Genomic DNA, 18,481 nt, shown 5'->3' with positions numbered 1-18,481 from the left:
GTGTGAAACAACAAGCAAGCTATTTTACACGGTATTCGTTACAACTCGCTTGTTGTCTATTGTTAAACGGCCCTTGAATATTTGAAATAAACCCACTTCTGGGCGCTGTGTGCTGACGCAGACTACGATCAAAGCGAATCGTAATATACACCAAACTAAAACAAATCGTTGTACGCGATGTCAGATTCAGGCGCTCCGATTTCTTATGCTATAAAACTAGCGATGATGTACATGTTCTCGTTATCGTTTTCCACAGATTCCATCTTTGGACAGTCAGTACTGCATGATATACAGTATTCATAACGTGATGCGCCGTAGCGGAATTTTATTTCGTGGAGATAATAATATCAATGTCAATATTGTTTGCAGCTGGCCGTGGTCATGTCGCCAAATGTACATGGGGCACTGTCTGCTATGGAGACGGCAGCCACTGCAATCAAGCGCCCACCGGTCCCCTTTCAGCGCAAAGAACTATTCCTAGGTTGTACTATCGTTCATCCCACTGGAGCCCCCCAAGTACTTGTGGCAAAGGGTTGTTCCGCCACAGAGAAAGCCCACCAACACTTCGCAGAAGTGGAACATCTTGAAGTACGTTAAAGAATACCGCTTACTTTGCGCTGAGGTTATCTAGGGTATCTTGCGTTGAATCACCTCTCGTTCCTACTATTGCTGTCATAAAGATAACGACTCCGTCCAGTTATATATTTTTTTACCCACTACATACGTTGTCTTACAGAAAATCCGTGGCGGCATCGCGACAACATTCTTCAGACACACAGTTTCGCAATTTCTAGAGAAGTTACTCAAGAAATTGTAATGAAGAGCGTTTGATGAGCCAGCCCTTTTTGTCTTCCTGTAAGTCAGGACTAACCTCTGTGAGTGTTTTTTATCTACAAGTATAGGTCGACTTTTGCCTAAAAAGCACAAAACGCAGCTGTTGCCGATGATTCAGTCAAAGCATTCCCTTCACCGTAAATTTATTAACCACTGTTCTTTAGGGAGCAAGTAATGGACCTGCGTCTCTCAACATGGAGACGAGCCTGCTTAAAACACGGTTACTTCCGCTTGAGATCTTGCATGATGTTGCTTTATAGTTACGGCGCAAGCCCTTACTGCGTGCCGCAGAGAGCACTTCTGCTACACATTTCCCCATATCCGTGTATCTACCTATACTTGTCTTGCAAGACTATCAGTGGCTTAAAGAATTGCTACATACCAAGGAACGGGGCTAGCGATTTCAATGAATGAATGAACTTTATTTCCCTTTTAAGTGAGGGGAGTGGGCGGGAGAAGAGCGGGAAGGCTATGTACTCCAGTCCCAGCAGGCATCCGTTACCACATTATGTGGCTAGACGCCCGTCTACCAGTCGTGGTAGGCATCCGCTGCCTCCTCAGCCCACCTCAGGCCTCGGTCCTGTAGGGTGCGATCGAAGCTGCGCAGGGCAGACTCCCACAGCTCGTCGCTACTAATTAATTATTTGAGAGTGCGGGGGGGGGGGAGAATCTAGATGGGACATTTCCATATGATATGGGAGAGATCTACTATCAGGATAGGGCAAAATCGACACTTGGGTGTCGGGAAAGAATAAGTGCGAAGTGAGCGGGGTAAGAAAAGTGCAAGTTTGTATTTGGCGCCACAATATTTCTCCTGGCACGTTCTAGGCACAGAGAGAGATGGATACATTAGGCGTTGGTGTCTGTAATGTGTGCAAATATTGTGGAATGTGACAAATGTGCCTTTATTTGTGTGTTGTTGGGAGTAATTGGGTTCCAGAGTTAGGCCCAAATTTCCGGCCACTCGGTCCGTGAATCCTCGAGCAGGGGCATTAGCAAATTTGTTGCCTTGGACTCCTTGATGGGCTGGAGTCCAGACGAGAGCGATGTCGTTTTCTGGTGTGTGAGCGATTAGTAGAGAGTGCGCGAGGTTGTTGATATAGCCGCTACTGAAGATACGGATAGTAGCCTTAGAGTCCACTAATGACGACATCGCAATCAGGTAGCACCGATGCGAGTGCAATGGCGGCCTCTTCCGCGTCGCCCGCCGAGGTGGTCTTGACTTGCTGAATAGTGTTACCCTGGTCGTCTACGAACGCTAGACCATAACGATATCTAGTGGTGTAGGCTACGGCGCCCACATAGTAGACTCCTCCATCCTTTCCATAGCTGGGTTCATAACTCATAACAACCTTGTAGCGCCTTGGCTTGAAGTTTACGGCGTTTGACGCGAAATTCGGGGTGCATGTTTCTAGGTAGGAGCTGAATGCGGTATTGATGGTGTATGTTTGGAGGAAGTTGATGTCGCTTGCCCTCGTTGGATAGTGTAGCATGACGAAGTTGTCTAAGGATCTCACGCCCAGCTTCAATGGTGTTGAGTCTGTGGTATTGCGATGACAGATGTGCTTCGATTAATTCTTGAAGGCTATTTAGTGTGGCTGTGGCCATCACCCTTTGTGTGGATGCTCTAATTGCAACACCAAGAGTGACTTTGTGTATCTTGCGGATAAAGCAATTTACAGTAGCCTCTTCCTGCCTAGAGAGTGATCGATGTGGTAGCGCGAAGGTGATTTTTCTTAAGACAAAAGCCTTGATTAGCTGAATTTGCTCCTTGTCTCGAAGCCCTCCGTGTTTGTTGGAGAACCTGCATATCAGGCAGAGCATATTATCTACCGTTGTTTGTAATGCTTGCAAGGTATGCCTATTTGCTCGGTTGCATTGGAGGTGTAATCCTAGGACCCTTGTCCTGTGTACGTGGGGTATAGGGTGCCCTTCAGACGCGAGCAGAATATTCGGGAGTGAGGCCCTGAAGCGCCTCTTCGAAGGCAGAAGGACAAGCTTTGATTTGGTGGGGGGGCACCTGAGATTCAAGTCGTGACCTACGTGTTCGCCCTGATAAATTGCTGCTTGCACGGTGTCTAGGATTTTCCCGTTAGAACCTCCGGTGATCCACAGCGTAATATCGTCCGCGTACAGTGTGAATCGGAGGTCAGGAATCTTCTTGAGAGTGAAAGCTAAAGGTCGCATAGCCAAATTGAAGAGGAGGGGAGAAAGTACTGCCCCTTTGGGCGGACCAGTGCTTCCTAAATTTATATGACCAGATTGTTCGCTGCCTAATTGGAGCGTCGCAGTGCGCTTCGTGAGGAAGCTGCGTATATAGCGGTATATTCGCTCCCCGCAGTTTATACTGTCAAGTTCACGTAGTATCGCCAAGTGGGGCACATTATTGAAGGCGCCCTTGAGGTAGAGGCCGAGCAACGCTTGTGTCAGGTTCGTCACTCGGTTCAGTAATGTCTTCTTTGAGCCTTCGCGTGACACCCTGGCAAAAAAGAGAGTTGCCAAAGCCAGTCATTTCCGAAGGAAAGAAGGGATTATGTTCGATGTAGAGGCGTGGGTGGATCACATGCTCCAAAATCCTCCCTATGGATGAAGTGAGAGAGATTAGACGGAAATTATCAATGGGAATTGGGTTATTCGGCTTTGGAATGAAAATCACCTTAGCTGCTTTACATTGTTAAAATATCTCCCCTGTTTCGGGGCAGGGGTTGTAGTACTCGGTGAGTTTGCGCATGGATTGCTCATCGAGGTTGCGAAGCTTTTTATTAGTCACAGAATCTGGGCCTGGTGCGGTGGTGGTTCGCATTTTGTTGAGGGCATGTCGAACCTCCGCCTTCTGTGGCGGGACTGCGAAACTCTTCATTCGGTTCACAGGCATAGTCGGGCATGGGTATTTGCGTAGGAGGGGGCATATGTTTGGAGGCCAGGTTGCTGAACATGGTCGGCAACTCCGCTTCACGTTCATGCAGCAGTTTATTCATTTGGTATTTATTGTGCGTCCTAGACGTGGTGGAGTCGAGCAGGTGCCGGAGCAATTGCGAGGCTCATTAGTTCTAAGATCGCCATGCGCTCATTCACAAACCTGAATCCATTGCTCTGCCGCCAATTTGATAGCGTATTGTTGTATCTGAAAGTCTAATTTGGTGATTCTGATTCAGAGTTTGGGATTGTAATGTGCTGTTCGTCATTTCCTGAGTGAAGATTGCTTCACTTCCCACACGTGTAGGAATTTTGAATGAATTGTGACCGAGGGTGTGTTCAGCGGGACAGTGATGGTATTGGCCTCTACGTCTGCCTTCAAGGCGTTGACCCATTGCTCAATGTCGGTAATGGTGCCTTCGTTAGTGTTCCAGCGAGATTTTCTGAATTCCGTCCCATTAGTAAGCCTTGAAGGTTTCGTGGCTAGCGGTCTGTGCTTAAAGTCTGCACGGAGTTCGAGGATGTAATGTTCGCTGTCGAAGTTGCTTTGGAGGTTTTGCCACGTCGCCTGAGTGGTGCGGTGAGTTAGGGTGAGATCGGGGGATGTATCCCAACTGACGCTATTTCCTAGCCGGGTAGGAAGAGTAAAGTCATTGTAGATAGGGAAACCTTGATTTTGTATATACTACCACAGAGCTCTTCCTTTAGGGGCGGATGCGGAGTGGCCCCACATTTGATGGGGGTGGGGGCATTGAAGTCGCCCGTTACGGCTAGCGGCTGTTTATTGGCGTTAGCTTTGGCTTGAGCAAGCATGTGCCGAAAGCGGTGTTGTCGAGCATTGGGAAGGCTATAAACTTTCAACACGCGTAGGGTGGGTTGTTTGTGTCTTTGAGGTAGAATTCTGATGAAACCGTGTTGGATTTCAGTACTGCTGAATGTGTCCCATTTAACAGAAATATGTCGTCTTTCAAGTATGGCAGTGTTGGGCTTGTCTATGTGAGAGTCTTGAAACGTGTTGTATGCAGGTAGCGTGACTTTAGCGTGTGCTTCCTGCAAGGCTATAATGTCAGGGAGCTCGTTAAGATTGTGTAGAAATAGTGTTAGAAATGCGCGCTTGTTGCGGAACCCCCTGCAGTTCCTCTGCCAGATGAGAAGAATATGGGCTGGCTTCGTGATTATTGTCGTTGTTTTGACGGATGGGAACTTGTGACGTCGCGGAGCGTCTTCCCCAGCTGTCGACTGGAATCTGCAGAACTGTGCAGATGCCTCACAAATAAATGCATCAAGCTTGTTCTGTAGCCGATGTTCAACGGCAACAAGTTTGTATTCCAGGATGTTCATGCGGTCAGTGAGCACAAATATGGCACTTTCAACTTTGTTCTCGGTGTCTGTTATTTCGGGATTCTTCCATTTTGCGGGTGGCGGCTGCGTGTGTGGTGAAGGTGGCGTTGGAGTTGCTGCTTCCGTCGTAGCAGTGGATACAAGAGTGTCCATTTGTTCTGTTAGGGGGCGTGTGAGTGTGGGCGCAAGCGTTTGTGGCAGTGGTCTGCAAGTAGCAGCAGGAGTGCCACTGATTTCGATAGGGGGGGGGGGGAGAGTTGAGCGCTGCTTTGAGCTGCTTGATTTTGTTTAGAAACATTTCGTTCTGACTAAGCAAGTATTTGATGAGAGAGCTATCAGCATCTTGTGAGGAGCTGCTATTGTGGGAGACTACTCCTGCCTAGCTCACCTTTGTATGATTGATGGGCGGTTTCTCCTCGTTGCGTGGAGTCAGCGGAGGCCAAGCTTGATGCGATGAGTGGAGTTGCGCCGCTTTTGCAGTGCTCTCGCGGCCAGAGCTGCTCTGCGGCTTCTACAGTGTGTTGACTGGGGGCCTGTACATTGTTCCTGGCTGGAAGCGTCAATTTAGACTATGGAGATGCCGGGGGTGGTATCCGTAGCTTGTAACGAAGTTTGCACTCTGAGGAAACAGTCTCGTGTGTTCCGTTGCAAATGATGCAGGTCGGAGTACAGCGGTGGTCCTGAAGAGCATCTGGCGGGCCACATTTTGGGCAGAGAGATATGGTCACATTGTTGCATAGGTCTTGTCGATGGCCAAACTGCCGGCACTTGGTACATGCCTCCACCTTTTGTCTATATGGTCGGCAGCGGACGTCTGTGCGGAGGTAGTCAATGTAGAAGGGGACCTTTGAGCCGTCGAAAGGGAACAGGGTTGAATCGTGTAGAGCCCATTCTTCTAGCAGCTAGGATCTTGATTGCTGGATTGGACTCTCTAAGGCTAGCCAACACGTTCTCTTCTACCAGGGAGCCCGTTAACTTGGTGATACCCCTACACGAATTTTTGGGGTCTGCCACGTTCGTGGAAACCTCATAGCTCTTGCCCTTGATGGTGAAGGTGGCGATCTTCATGTAGCAATCAGCCGTGTCCATGCAGGGAGTGCTTGTGATGATTTGGTTGTTAATCTCGTTGGCTGGATTTGATCTAGCGATGCTGCAGCCGTGGAGAGACCAGTGGACTTGATGACGATGTCGCGGAGGGAGACTGAATGCATGTTGGCGAAGTTGACGCCACCTTCTACCCGAAGAATGATTTTGTATTCAGCGGCTGGGCCTGGAGGAAGACAAGGCAGAATGTGGCTTACTTGCGGTCGAATTTTCAGTGTTCTAGGCGAGGTGGGCAAAGGCTTCTTGATGTCGGAGGAAACAAATTTCTTGCTCCAAGCGAGGATCTCTTCCGCAGTCATGTCGATGCTGTTGACGACGCCATCATGACTCATGGCCGCTGCAGCTGCTACCGCCGACGCCCAGTGCCGGCATCGCGCGGCAGAGGCGGGGGGTTTGGATGTTTTGAATAATCGGCGGTTAAATTAAAAAAAGAGGTCCGATTTCCGCTGAAGACGTCTCGTTCGACAGTGGACCACTTACAGCACCAGTGGTCCAAAAATCACAAGAGTCGAGGGAAAAATTTGGATGCAGAAGAAGAAAAAAAGACGGAGCCGATGCATCATGTGACCACAGCTTTCCACAACGACGAGGCGTCTCCTGGCGATTTAAAACTTTTGGGTGATCTATTAATGGTAAAGCGTGCAAACTTGGAACGCGTATCTAAAAACAAACTGGGACAATTTGAATTGTTTCTACTAATCACATTCTTTGAACTAACTGCCTATCGCGTGGCCGCAGATTGCAAAAAATGGCCTTGAAATTTCATAAATATTGCTGGACCGAGAGAGAGAGCGAAGCAGTTTAGAAGCTGAACGTAAGCACATACTCAGTTGAATATCAAGCTTGCTCTGGCGAATGTCTTCAAAAGAGCTTGACATGGAAATAGCAATAGCCATGAGCGAGCTGGAAGGACCTTGAGCGGGTGCGCCTTGGTGGGATGTCATAACCGATAAAAATACAATAGAGTGCAAACGTTTCAGTGACAGCGCCGCATGGTGTAATGCTTAGTATATACTGCGAGAGACATTCTGGTGCTGCGGAAGCTTCAAGAAATCGGGCTACCAAGACTCTCCACACAGCGAGTGTTGCAGAACGACGAAACAATAGAAAGAATGCAGAATTGAGCTCATGGTAGCTACAGAGTAAGTTTGCATATATTGTGCCATAGCACAGCGCGGTGTGAAAGACGATGTTGTAATCATAAGGCAAACAAACTTTCATTGAAGTTCTTCTTACGGTTGCATGCGTCTGGCCATAGCTCTTGCTGGACTGAAATATCACTGCACATCACTGAAATATATTTCTAAAAAAGATAGCCTTCCCATCTGAACAACAACTTCGCTTGCTGCTCCGGAAGTGGAAAATAGCCAGTCGAAACATGCGACCGAGAAACATGGCTTTCCAATCAGCCATGTTACAGATGATATCTTTTAGTTTTACTTAATGTTCACACAGGGGCAATTCCAGCGACGTAGCATATATCTGACAATGTTTTGGTTGTTTTAAACGTTTGCGACTTGCGTTTGCCTTAAAGGGCATCGAGAGATCATTAGAGCATAATAATAGTTGTGTACATCGCCACCGTCAAATGCTGCACTGTAACGCAGCTGACAGAAATGTAATGCGGCTCCTAGAAAAACCCCCGCTCTGGCAAAGACAACGGTAGGTGTGCCACTAGAGAGGCTTAGTGTTCCCAGTAGTTATTGCATTCGTCTCTTCGTGAACTCATCGGAATGAATGCCGCGTTGAAATTAACTGTCTAGTGTGCGCTTTATAGTCACTCGTATTCATTTGCTTACATTACCACATTGCTATGCAAATGCCACATTGCAGCTCGAAGTATAGGGGCTTTAAGGAGCGCGCCTACCGGCAGCACAAATTCCGTGGAAACCATGTTGAAATGTTTTTCCTCTCGTCTGTTTAGTTCGACGACTCATGGTCAATATTGCATCGCCAAGCTTAGTAGCAATACAGTTAAGCACGTCTCATCAGGCCTCTCAGCAAACTTCGGTTATACGTTTGCAATTGTTACGTGTCTTCTAGGGAGCGTTCTGCCGCAAAATTTTATTTAAAATCGACTCAATATTAGCCGAGATAGAAATATTTCACTTCCGCGAACCCATGAGTGCACGAGGCGAGCACCACTGCCAAGCGAGACACACTCTCCACTTGCCCCGTCTAGCCTCCGGAAACGAAAAAACTTCCCTGCGTTCTCCCATACCGGAGTTCGAGGATCGCGTGACGCAAAAGTCGCGGGCCCCGCCTTCATTTTTGTTTCTCCTCGCTTTCTTGCGGCACGGCGCACTTCCGCTGACGGCGTCGCGGGCGAGTGATTGTCTCGTTTCGTGCAGCGCAGGATTTTGCGCGCTGTACACAAGGAGACCTGGCTATATATGTTCGTACGGCACGAATACTGAGGCAGACACAAGCGGATCACGGAGCATGATCCCGCGCTGGAACATGGTAGAACATTATATAGTTACGTTGTCGGCGCACGCAACTGCACGGCGTGGGAACAAGCAGACGAAACAGAAGTGCATCTCTCTTGTACAATATCTCTCGTGCAAGGTAAAGCAAAAACACACATACATTCGGTTTGTGTGTTTTATTATTTTTCTAAGCTATAATTCGTCTATTCCAGTAACATATTACACAAATAACAGATGTTGCCTTGAAAAATTCTTGGTCACGTGTCACCACGAGTGGCGTCACAGCGCGAACACGTGTATGCAGGCGCAATAGCACGCGCACATCATCCTCCGGCTTAGAGCGCGGCTGCCGCTAGGAGGTGGGAAAACGATGCTTGGTTTGAAATTTTCGATCTTTTCGCGGCGCGTAGCGATGTAACACTTTCCAGACACGATCGTTATCGCGCATTGTATGCTCGGCGCTTGCTAGCTCAAAATGACCAGACCTGGTGAGGGTCCCTTTAAGCTGCAGCCTCGTGAGAAAAAATGTTTTAGGTCTAAATAATGAAAACAGTCATGAACAGTACAAAATGTTCCTTATGCATGAGAACACAAAATACGGAAAGCGTTGGAGAGCATTTATTACAAAAACAAGAAAGGGTATACATGCTAGGGGTGGACAATAACGTATTGAAAACCACCACTATCATTAAGGTCTTTCATTAGGTTAACGGAAAAACTACAGTAGGTGCTACCTACTGCAACACTCTTAAAATAGATTAAGCCCTTTTGGTCGTATCTTGTCCCGCAATAACGATCATCATCGGCCATGCCCGCATTTCCTTTCTTTACCGCTGCGAGAACGGTACTTCCAGGCGATGAACGACTTTCGCGATATCAGCGTGACACACCATTCTCTAACGGAAAGTAACGAACCTCGAGTTTTCAAGAAAAGAAACGCAAACAACGCTCTAAAAACAGTTGCAGCCTTCGGGGTGTATATTTGTCCCACTACAATAATCATCTGTCTTGCCCGCGTTTCCTTTCTTTAACACTGCGAGTCCGGTACTTCCCAGTCACGAACAGCATGAGCATTATCAGTGTGACGCAGCATTCTCGACAGGAAAGTAGCGAGCGCCGAGTTTTCAAGAAGGGAAACGCAAGCAAGGCAGATGACGATTATTGTTGTGGGACAAATATACACCCAAAAGGGTGCAAACTGTTTTTAGAATGAAAGTAAGTGAGGATTATCGTTGTGGGAAAACACTCTTAAAACGGTTGCATCCGTTGGGGTGTACATTTGTCCCACAACAATAATCGTCAATTACCTTGCTTGCGTTTCCTTTCCTGAAAACTCGGCGCTCGCTACTTTCCTGTCGAAAATGCTGCGTCACACTGATAGCGCGCATGCCGTTCGTGACTGGCATGTACCGGACTCGCAGCGTTAAAGAAAGGAAACGCGGGTAAGACAGATGACGATTTTCGTTGTGGGATAAGATAAGCCCCAAAGGGTGTAAATTTTTCTAAGAGTAAAGTTCAAAAGGGTGTGAAATGTTTAACAGTATACGGTCATTAGGAATTAATCACTTCAGTGCAGAAGGTATTTATTTTGCGATTGCGAATTTCAATAAAACAATGTCGTGTCACCTTTAACTATTCCTTGAATGTCTGGAAAAAATATGTTGAATGATTTTGACGCCTTTATCAGCATCTGCAGATTTTACGAATAGTAGTGTGGTACTCATCAGGAAACTGGTTTCAAGCAGTAAGCAATTGATTCACTTTTAGCCAAAGTAAAGGCGTGTGTGACCCTGTTCTACAATGCTATTAGGTAAATGTTAACGCTATAGGAAAATAGCAACCGTTTCCCCTTCATTCGAGGTGCCATTAGCGCGTCCATAACAGCGCCATATCACTAACTAAAACTACCATACCGAAAATGCTGTGTACTGCATTGATACCATTATTTCTGGAAATTATGTGCTCTAAGGTGTACAACATTAATTTTTTTATTTGCAGCTAACAGCCAGATGTGAATCTGTCCTCGAGAAAGTTGCAAGATATACCAAAGTCACGCACCTTACGCTCATCTTCGGCTCGTCAAAATCTAGTTGCTCTTTCGAGCCTCACGTGACGAAAGTGCTATCTGTACTTCATCTGGTCCACTTGTCACTTACAAACTTCAGTGAAGTGAAACTCTCAGTCATCGCAAATCAGTGTCCACAACTGGAGTTCCTTGGAATATGTGCCTGTGGTGTTGAAGATGAAAACAGCTCTGGAAATTTCGCCAACTTGGAACACCTTCGCATCGGCAGTAACATGAAGGAACGCTCATTCTTCAACCTCCTGAGGTCCTGCCCGTGTCTCCGAGAACTGCATCTCGAAAAGGACGATCTGACGACAGCGTTTGTCGTGGGACCTTCCCCATCATGCGGAGAGCCCCCTGCATTCGAGCATCTGCAGCGGCTGAGCCTTCGCACAAACATGGATGGCAAATGCGGCGTGGACACCAGCAATGACCTCCCGTCGCATCTTGATTCCATCATGCTGCGTCTTCCTTTGCTCCGTCGCGTGCGCACTGACAACTATAAGATCCGCCACCACATTGCCAGCTGCTTTCCGAGTATTTCGCTAGACTGGTGCGTGTGCACTTTCTGCTCCGCGGAGTTCCCGAAGATTGACGAGCTCCAAAGTGAAGTATATGCGCAGATCCAGTGCCTTGATCCAAGAAAAATGGTAGGAGTGGTAGACAGGCAGCTGCAAGTAAAGTCAGAGAAAGCAATAAATTCAGAAGATCCAGTGCACGCAAATAAGAAGGTAACAAGGAACCCTGAGGCCGGAGTAATAATACAAGCCGAAGAGATGGTATCCGTTCCTTGGCCTTCGAACGTAGAAGGGAAAGCTTGGTCAAAAAATGCAGTGGATACAGTACTGTCAACAACTGCAGTAAAAGCAGTGACGGCTAAAGAAAGAGCACAGGCAGAAGTGCCAGAAAACGGAATGCCAGAAACGGAGTTCCAGGCAGAGGAACCAAAAGGGCGAGGTGACTTAGGTTCGCGGAACGACACCTTATAGCATCAAAAGTTTCCGTCCTTATTAATAAATTTTCGAGTCTAATAATACTAGCGTAATGTAGGAAGCTTCGAACAATGACAGTCTGGGATGCTTGGCTGGTAGACAGTAAGGTGCTACGATTTTACAGTAACATTTAATGGTGAGTAGGAACATTTACTTACACTGGCGTGATTTTCAATCAACTGTCTGTCACGTACTGCAGACTGTGATGCGGAACGTCGATAAGACCATACACGCAAAAACAGTTGCATCTATTGTAGTGTATACTTGCCACAGAACTATAAATATCATCTGTCTTGCCTGCATTTCCTTTCTTTAACACTGCCAGCCCGGTATCTCCAAATAACGAATGGCATGCGCGTTATCAGCGTGACAGATCGTTGTCAACAGGAAAGTAAGAAGCGCAGCGTTTTTATGGAAGGAAACGCAAGCGAGATGACTATTATTGTGGTATGGCAATTATGCACCCGAAAGGGTGCAACTGTTCTTAGGGTGTATGTAATGTAACCTAGTGTGTCAGGAAAAAAACCGTGCTGTTATGGGTCGCATAATACATTTTTGAAACAAATCTACAGTTGCTCCTACGATTAATAGCCGGCAACTGTGCTCACTTCCACTTTTTAGGTTTAGCGCAAACGCGCACTATAATACGCCAGTTGCCTGGATTCAAGTTGAGGATTTGCTGCGCGCTGTCTGATGTAAAGTGCGTTAGAGCCGTCCTTCACAAACAGCTTGCTAGAAGAGGTGATTGATAGCCGGATGTTTGTGAAGCTAAACATTGTAACCCGTTAGTACCCAGTATAATTAGTACCGTAATTTTTGTAGCAACACTGCAATATTTCGTTTGGGATGTATGATGATGCTCGTAAAATGGCAACTCAAGAGGCCATACCGCTTTGCTATTCTGGCTGCATACGCCGACGGTGCGATGTACGTCAGCGCACGTCAGCTGCAGTAATATCCAGCGGCCGATGAGTTTACGTGTTACCACAGTGCGAACTGAATGGCCAAGCAAAGGTCTAGAACGCGTCATCCGATATCGATGGTGTTGTAGCACGCATACAGACGCTACTCAGATAGCAGAAATAGGAATGGCTTTATTCCCCAAACGCGCACTGTTTATCGAGGTACGGACAGGGGCTGTGGCCTTGACGTCATTCTGTCACAACACTTCTGCCAGTTTTAATTTTCTTTTTAATTGTATCCCCATCTATGTGGAAGCTTGCGTGTTCGTGTACTACGCCTTAAGATTTCAGGAGTAGACTGCAGTGGAAGTGCTCCCAGCTCTCGGGGCCGGTTATCGCCTGGTGATCTTCAAGGCGCCCCGATGCTGGGGGCTCATGTGAAGATTGGTCTTGCAGTGTCTGATCGTCGCCTTGTGGACGGTCTGGAAGGGCTGCCATTTCTCGGGCCGCCATGGGGTCTGCTTGATCAAGCCGTGCTGGAAGTTGTACGACTGAATGCGAGCTTCTGGCTGGCTAGTAATCCGGGCGCTTAGCTGAAACGATGTGGTCGGCATGCACAAAACGTTCTTCGTTATTTACCCGCACTGTATATGTGACAGCACTAATACGGCGCGTGATGGTGCCTGCTAACCAAAGAGGGTCGCCAGGACGAGTTCCTTTCACTCGCACCGTCACCTGCTGTGAACTCGCGCCATGTTCACCTTGAGCGGGCAAAAGTGGGCTGACGCGATTTAGTCTTCAACCGGTTACTCAGCTCCGGGTGCAGGAGGCTAAGACGTGTTCTTGGGGCCCATGTCAAAACTGAGCTGGGGTAATCCCTGTCGATGCGCTGGGCGTGTTCCTATACGAGAATAAAAATTGATTGCGCACTGCTGCATAGACTTGCCTTGCTTTGTATGTTCTCCAATTTGCTTTAGTAGGCTTTTCTTGACGGTTTGCACAAGTCGTTCCGCCGCCCCATTCGAAGCAGGATGATAAGGCGGAGAAGGGAGGTGGCGTATGCCATTGGAGGCAAGGAATGTAGAGAACGGAGCAGACGTGAACTGTGGTCCATTATCTGTGACGACCATTTCCGGTAGAACGAAACTGGCAAATATTCTTCGCAGCTCTAGCACAGTTTCTTCCGCTGTAGTTGTTTTCATGCACACAACTTCTGCCCATTCGGAATAAGCACCTATCAGGACTAAAACCAGCATGAGTTTGCAAAAGCGAAGTCCAAGTGCACTCTTTCCCATCGCTTGCTTGCACGGGCCCAAGGAGTGAAGTCTACCTGGGACGACGTGTTCTGCCTAAATTGACAGACTGCACAGCTCTAGGCTGTCTTCCATGTCCGAATTTTGCCGGGGTCACCACACATGGCTCCTCGCGAGCATTTTTATTCTAGTCGCGCCTGGATGTGCTTCGTGCAGCAATTTTAAAACCGGCGTAACAAGCGCACGTGGCACAATTACGCGATTGCCCCAGGTCACGCAGTCTCGATCCAACGATAGTTCATGGCGTCTAGTAAAGTACAGTGTTAAATTTTCATCGCCAACTTTTGCTGGCGATCCATTTAAAGTCAAGAAGTGGACCTTCGATAGGACTGGGTCCCTTTGTTGCTTTCCGAATATCTTCAGCTGGTAACGGCAGTTCGTCTGCTGCCGAGAAAAACAGCACGTAGTCACTGACGTCAGCTTCGTTCTTTCGTGGAAGCTGCGATAATGCGTCTGCATTAGCGAGAGCCTTCCCTTTCCTTTATACCCATTTGTAATGCTGGCCGCAAGTAGCAGCATCCAGCGCTGCAATTGGGCTGCTGACAGTGCTGGAATGGGCTTGTTGTGTCCAAGTAAGCCATTTAATGGCAGGTGATCAAAGTTTATAGTGAACTTTCGTCCATAATTATATTTATGAAATATTTTGATAGTCAACACCACGGCAAGCGCTTCTTTTCCTATTTGGGAGTACCCAGCCTCTGCTTTACTGAGTGTTCGCGAAGCGTACGCTGTCGGTTTTTCATCTCCTTCGATTTCGTGGAAGAGCACCGCCCCCAATCTGTATGCAGACGCGTCTGCTAAGAGGCCTATTGACTTCTCCGGATTGTAGAAGGTTAGGACACTGTCACTCGCCAACCAACGCTTGCTCCTCTGGAAGCACCCTTCAGCGTCTTTGGGCCACTGCCACTGCCGAGTTCCCTTCAGTAATTAATATAGGTGTTTCAGCTGTGTGGACATGTTGGGGATGAACGTGGAGTAAAAAGATAGCATGCCAAGGTACGCTCTTAGTTTCGATTCATTCCTTGGAGCTGGCGCATTCCTAACAGCTGCAGCTTTTTCCGCGCGCGGCTTAATTCCACTTGCGCTAATATACTTCATTTAGGTGGCAGAGTCTTTGAAGAACTTACATTTCTCTTGCTTGAGTCGAACGCCGTGCTCCCAAAACCGAGTAAGGACGGGTTCAAAGCGTTCGAAACATTCCCTTTCGGACGCTCCGGTGATGAGGACATCATCGAGGTAGGAGGCAACGCCCTTCACGCCTTCTAATACTTGGTCAATCATCGACTGGAATATGGCTGAGGCACTAGAAATTGCATATGGCATGCGGAGGCACTGAAATAAGCCGATGTGCATGTTAAGCATCAACAGCTTTGGAGATTCAGGGTCCACTTCTATTTGTTGGTACGCAGTGGTCAGGTCTACGACCGTGAAGACCTTGCCTTCTGCAATTACTGCTGCAAAGATGTGTTCTACTAAGAGTAATGTATAATGCTCTGCCATTATGCAAGGATTTAAGGTAATTTTGAAGTATCCACACAACCTCACCTTCTTTCCTGCCTTAGGGACGACGACCACTGGTGTTGCCCAGTCACTTTGTGCCACGGGAAGCAGGACCCCGCTCCGTTCGAGCTGTCGAATTTCTTCGACTGCTGTCCGCAGGGAAATGGGAACCGGTCTAGCCTTGCAGAAGGCTGGTCTGGCGTCATCCTTTAGGACAAGCTGAGCCTTGTGTCCTTTTATTTGTCAAATTTCCGTAGAAAAAACGTCGCTATACTTGCGTAGCAGCTCCTCCACCAGTCCGTCTGTCTGCACCGTGAATACGCACTTCCTGTCAACTCTCAGTTCTGCAAGCCAGTCACGTCCAAGTAGTGACGGCTTCCTTCCAGGTACAACCACGACAGGCAACGTCTTGCGTTGTTCTCGGTAGGCCACAGGCACTTCCGATTGCCCTACAATTTCCAGTGGTGCGCCTCCGTACGTTCTAAGTTGCAGTCCTGTTTTGACTGGTGGCTGTAAACAAGACAGGGACGAAAAGACGCTCTCGTTAATAATCGAGACAGCGGCTCCTGTGTCTATCTGCTTCTCCACCGGCGTACCTGCAATGTGCACTTGCACTCAGTAAGGGCGAGTCGTCAATCCACTTTGCTGAACACGAAAAAGTTGCAATTCTTCCACTTCTTCATCGTTGTCGTTCAATGCATTAACCACTTCTCGTTTTTTTTCTTGCACGCCCGAGCCTGATGACCAGTCATTTTGCAATAACGAGACCTTTCGATATGGACAGTCTCCAGCATCGTGTTGCTCCGCACATCGGTAACAAGAGTTACGGGCTGCAAGACTCACCGCAGTCCTCACCTTTTGTTTTTGTTCACCCTTATGAATGACGTAGACGCTTTCGTCGAGAGAAGTCTTGTCAGAGGTTGGGCGGAAGCCTTTGGATTCTTTCGCAGCCAGTTACGCACCTCTTGCTAGGTCATACGCAGTTTCGGAGCTTAGCTCCTTTCTCTTCAGAAGGGTGGCTTGAATCGAAGCGTCGCTGAGGCCAGCCACGAACCTGTCTCGAAGAGAACTGTGATTCGTCCAGGAATGGCCCAAAGTCGCATCTTGCTGCCATATGGCGTAGTTAAACTGAAAATGCGGAAGTTGTCTCACCTTTCATCTGGTAGCGGCGATTAATCTTGAACTTTTCGGCGATAACTTTGCTTCCCGGAGAGTAGTGTTTTCTCAGGACTGCGACGATTTCATCGAATGATTTGTATTCTGGCTTCGCTGGTAGCAACAGGTCCTTCAGCGTTTTCTAGGGTGTATACCAATGACCGTTATAAAGGCAGATTCTTTTCAGGCTGTCATCTTTGTTTGGGGTCACTTTCCACTATTGGTAAAATCTTTCAGCATAAGACGTTAAATCTTCTTCGCCATCATCGACGGGAGACTCAAAATCCAAAAACTTCGCCATTGTTCCTGTACTGCGCAATCTCGGCCTAGGGTTCGGATCCCATCTTCGTCGCCACTTGTTGTAGCATGCATACAGACGCTACTCAGATAGCAGGAATAGGAATGGCTTTCTTCCCAAAACGGGCACTGTTTATCGAGGTACGAACAGGGGTTGTGGCCTTGACGTCATTCTGTCACAACAGATGGTCTGCAACTGCAAAAAACCCAAGCGGGGTGAATAAACAGCTCACTGCACATTTAACGCAGTCTCGAAGCCGGCGCTTCTGAGAGCTTGTCACTGGTATTGTTGAGGAGCCCGCCTTGCAGTATTCCTACACACCCTCTCTTTCGAAGAAGACACGTATAATCTATATGTGCCCTAATAGCTGGCTTTAGCATATGGTTAGGCTCAACCAGCCGATGCGCCTTCCAGCATGCATTGGGTCGCACATCAAGAGTGCGGTAGTTCATCGAACCGACAAGGCATAATTATGAGAAGTATGACGAGTGGGATTTCTAGGAAAGCAATAAAATTGGTCCTTGACAGGATGGGGACTTCCCATCTAGATGTATTATGAAAGGTGATAGGAGTTTGTTAACTTTGCTGTACGCGATGACAGCGGCAATAATAAAACAGCAAACGGGTGCTGCTCACATAGGTCAGGGCGATAGGCGCACACTCACTAATTCTTACCGACCAATATTTTGGTAGATTATGTACTTACAGAGGGCCAGCGGTACTTACTGTGTACTACATACACAGACCCAGATGCAAGTATCCCAGTTGGCTTCGAAGAGGTTTACTAAGAAGCGGGACATATCGAGTGGCCCATACGCACGTGAACGGCAAAAATTTTAAACTGCAACACCTTCCGGATTTGCCAAAATTTTAATTTATTCGCTATTAGCTCGTCGCCCAGTTTCGCGACGTTGGCGCCATTAATAGCAAGAGAGGCGAGTGAAAAGCGCACGCTACGCCGCGTTGCTGAATTTCGCGCCGTTGGCGCCGTTCGCAGGCACACACCTTGGCAGCGTGATTAAAAGTGCTTCGATTGGTTCAAGCGCACGCAATGACGCACGCGCTTCCACAAATGAGCTATGAAAATAGGCAACGGTGACGCAAATTTCGGTTTCCTGGGCCACATTCAAACAATGTTGACCACCGCTCATCGCGGGTGGGAAGACCCACCGATTGCGCTCGTCGCCGTTCCCTCAACGTCACATCATAGAGAAAAAAATTGGATGATCCTTAAGCTTCGCGTTTAAGAGTGTAACGCGATAGTATTCAAAGATCCCTGACTGTTTCTCACGCTTCCCGGCAACTGGAGCTTATGTAACCGGTACGTTTACCGGGAAACGCTGGCCGCGAACGCTATGCATGCGCGGAGGCGGGCTTTCTGAATGAAACACGCTCTCTTGCGTGGGCCACCATGAGACGGAGGCGAGCGACAGCTGGAGGCATTGCAAGCAACCGGTCGCAACTGGCGGGCGCCGAGGCTGGTTTGTGAATGGTAGAAACGCCTGAAAAGAGGTTCCCTTGAATTTTGGCGTAACAGAATTATGTTTTCTCGCGTACTCAAATTACAATCCGAGATCTATCATTTTTGTAGGTTGTGTGTAAATCATAGTTTACAGTTTTTCCACGCATTTT

General features: G+C 47.8%; 1 protein-coding gene across 1 annotated transcript; it reads left to right on the top strand.

Moving 5' to 3' along the window:
- Positions 1-379: 379 nt before the first annotated feature.
- LOC142587560 (uncharacterized) lies at positions 380-11,709 on the top strand. The gene is made up of 2 exons (XM_075698667.1): positions 380-588; positions 10,623-11,709. The coding sequence occupies exons 1-2, from the start codon at positions 382-384 to the stop codon at positions 11,676-11,678; spliced, it is 1,263 nt and encodes a 420-aa protein (XP_075554782.1). The 5' UTR covers positions 380-381; the 3' UTR covers positions 11,679-11,709.
- Positions 11,710-18,481: the final 6,772 nt, after the last annotated feature.

Source organism: Dermacentor variabilis, chromosome 7, assembly GCF_050947875.1.
Source record: "Dermacentor variabilis isolate Ectoservices chromosome 7, ASM5094787v1, whole genome shotgun sequence".
Lineage (NCBI taxonomy): Eukaryota > Metazoa > Arthropoda > Arachnida > Ixodida > Ixodidae > Dermacentor > Dermacentor variabilis.
The sequence above is the reverse complement of the archived record's forward strand: the minus strand, read 5'-3'. Positions and strand labels throughout refer to the sequence as shown.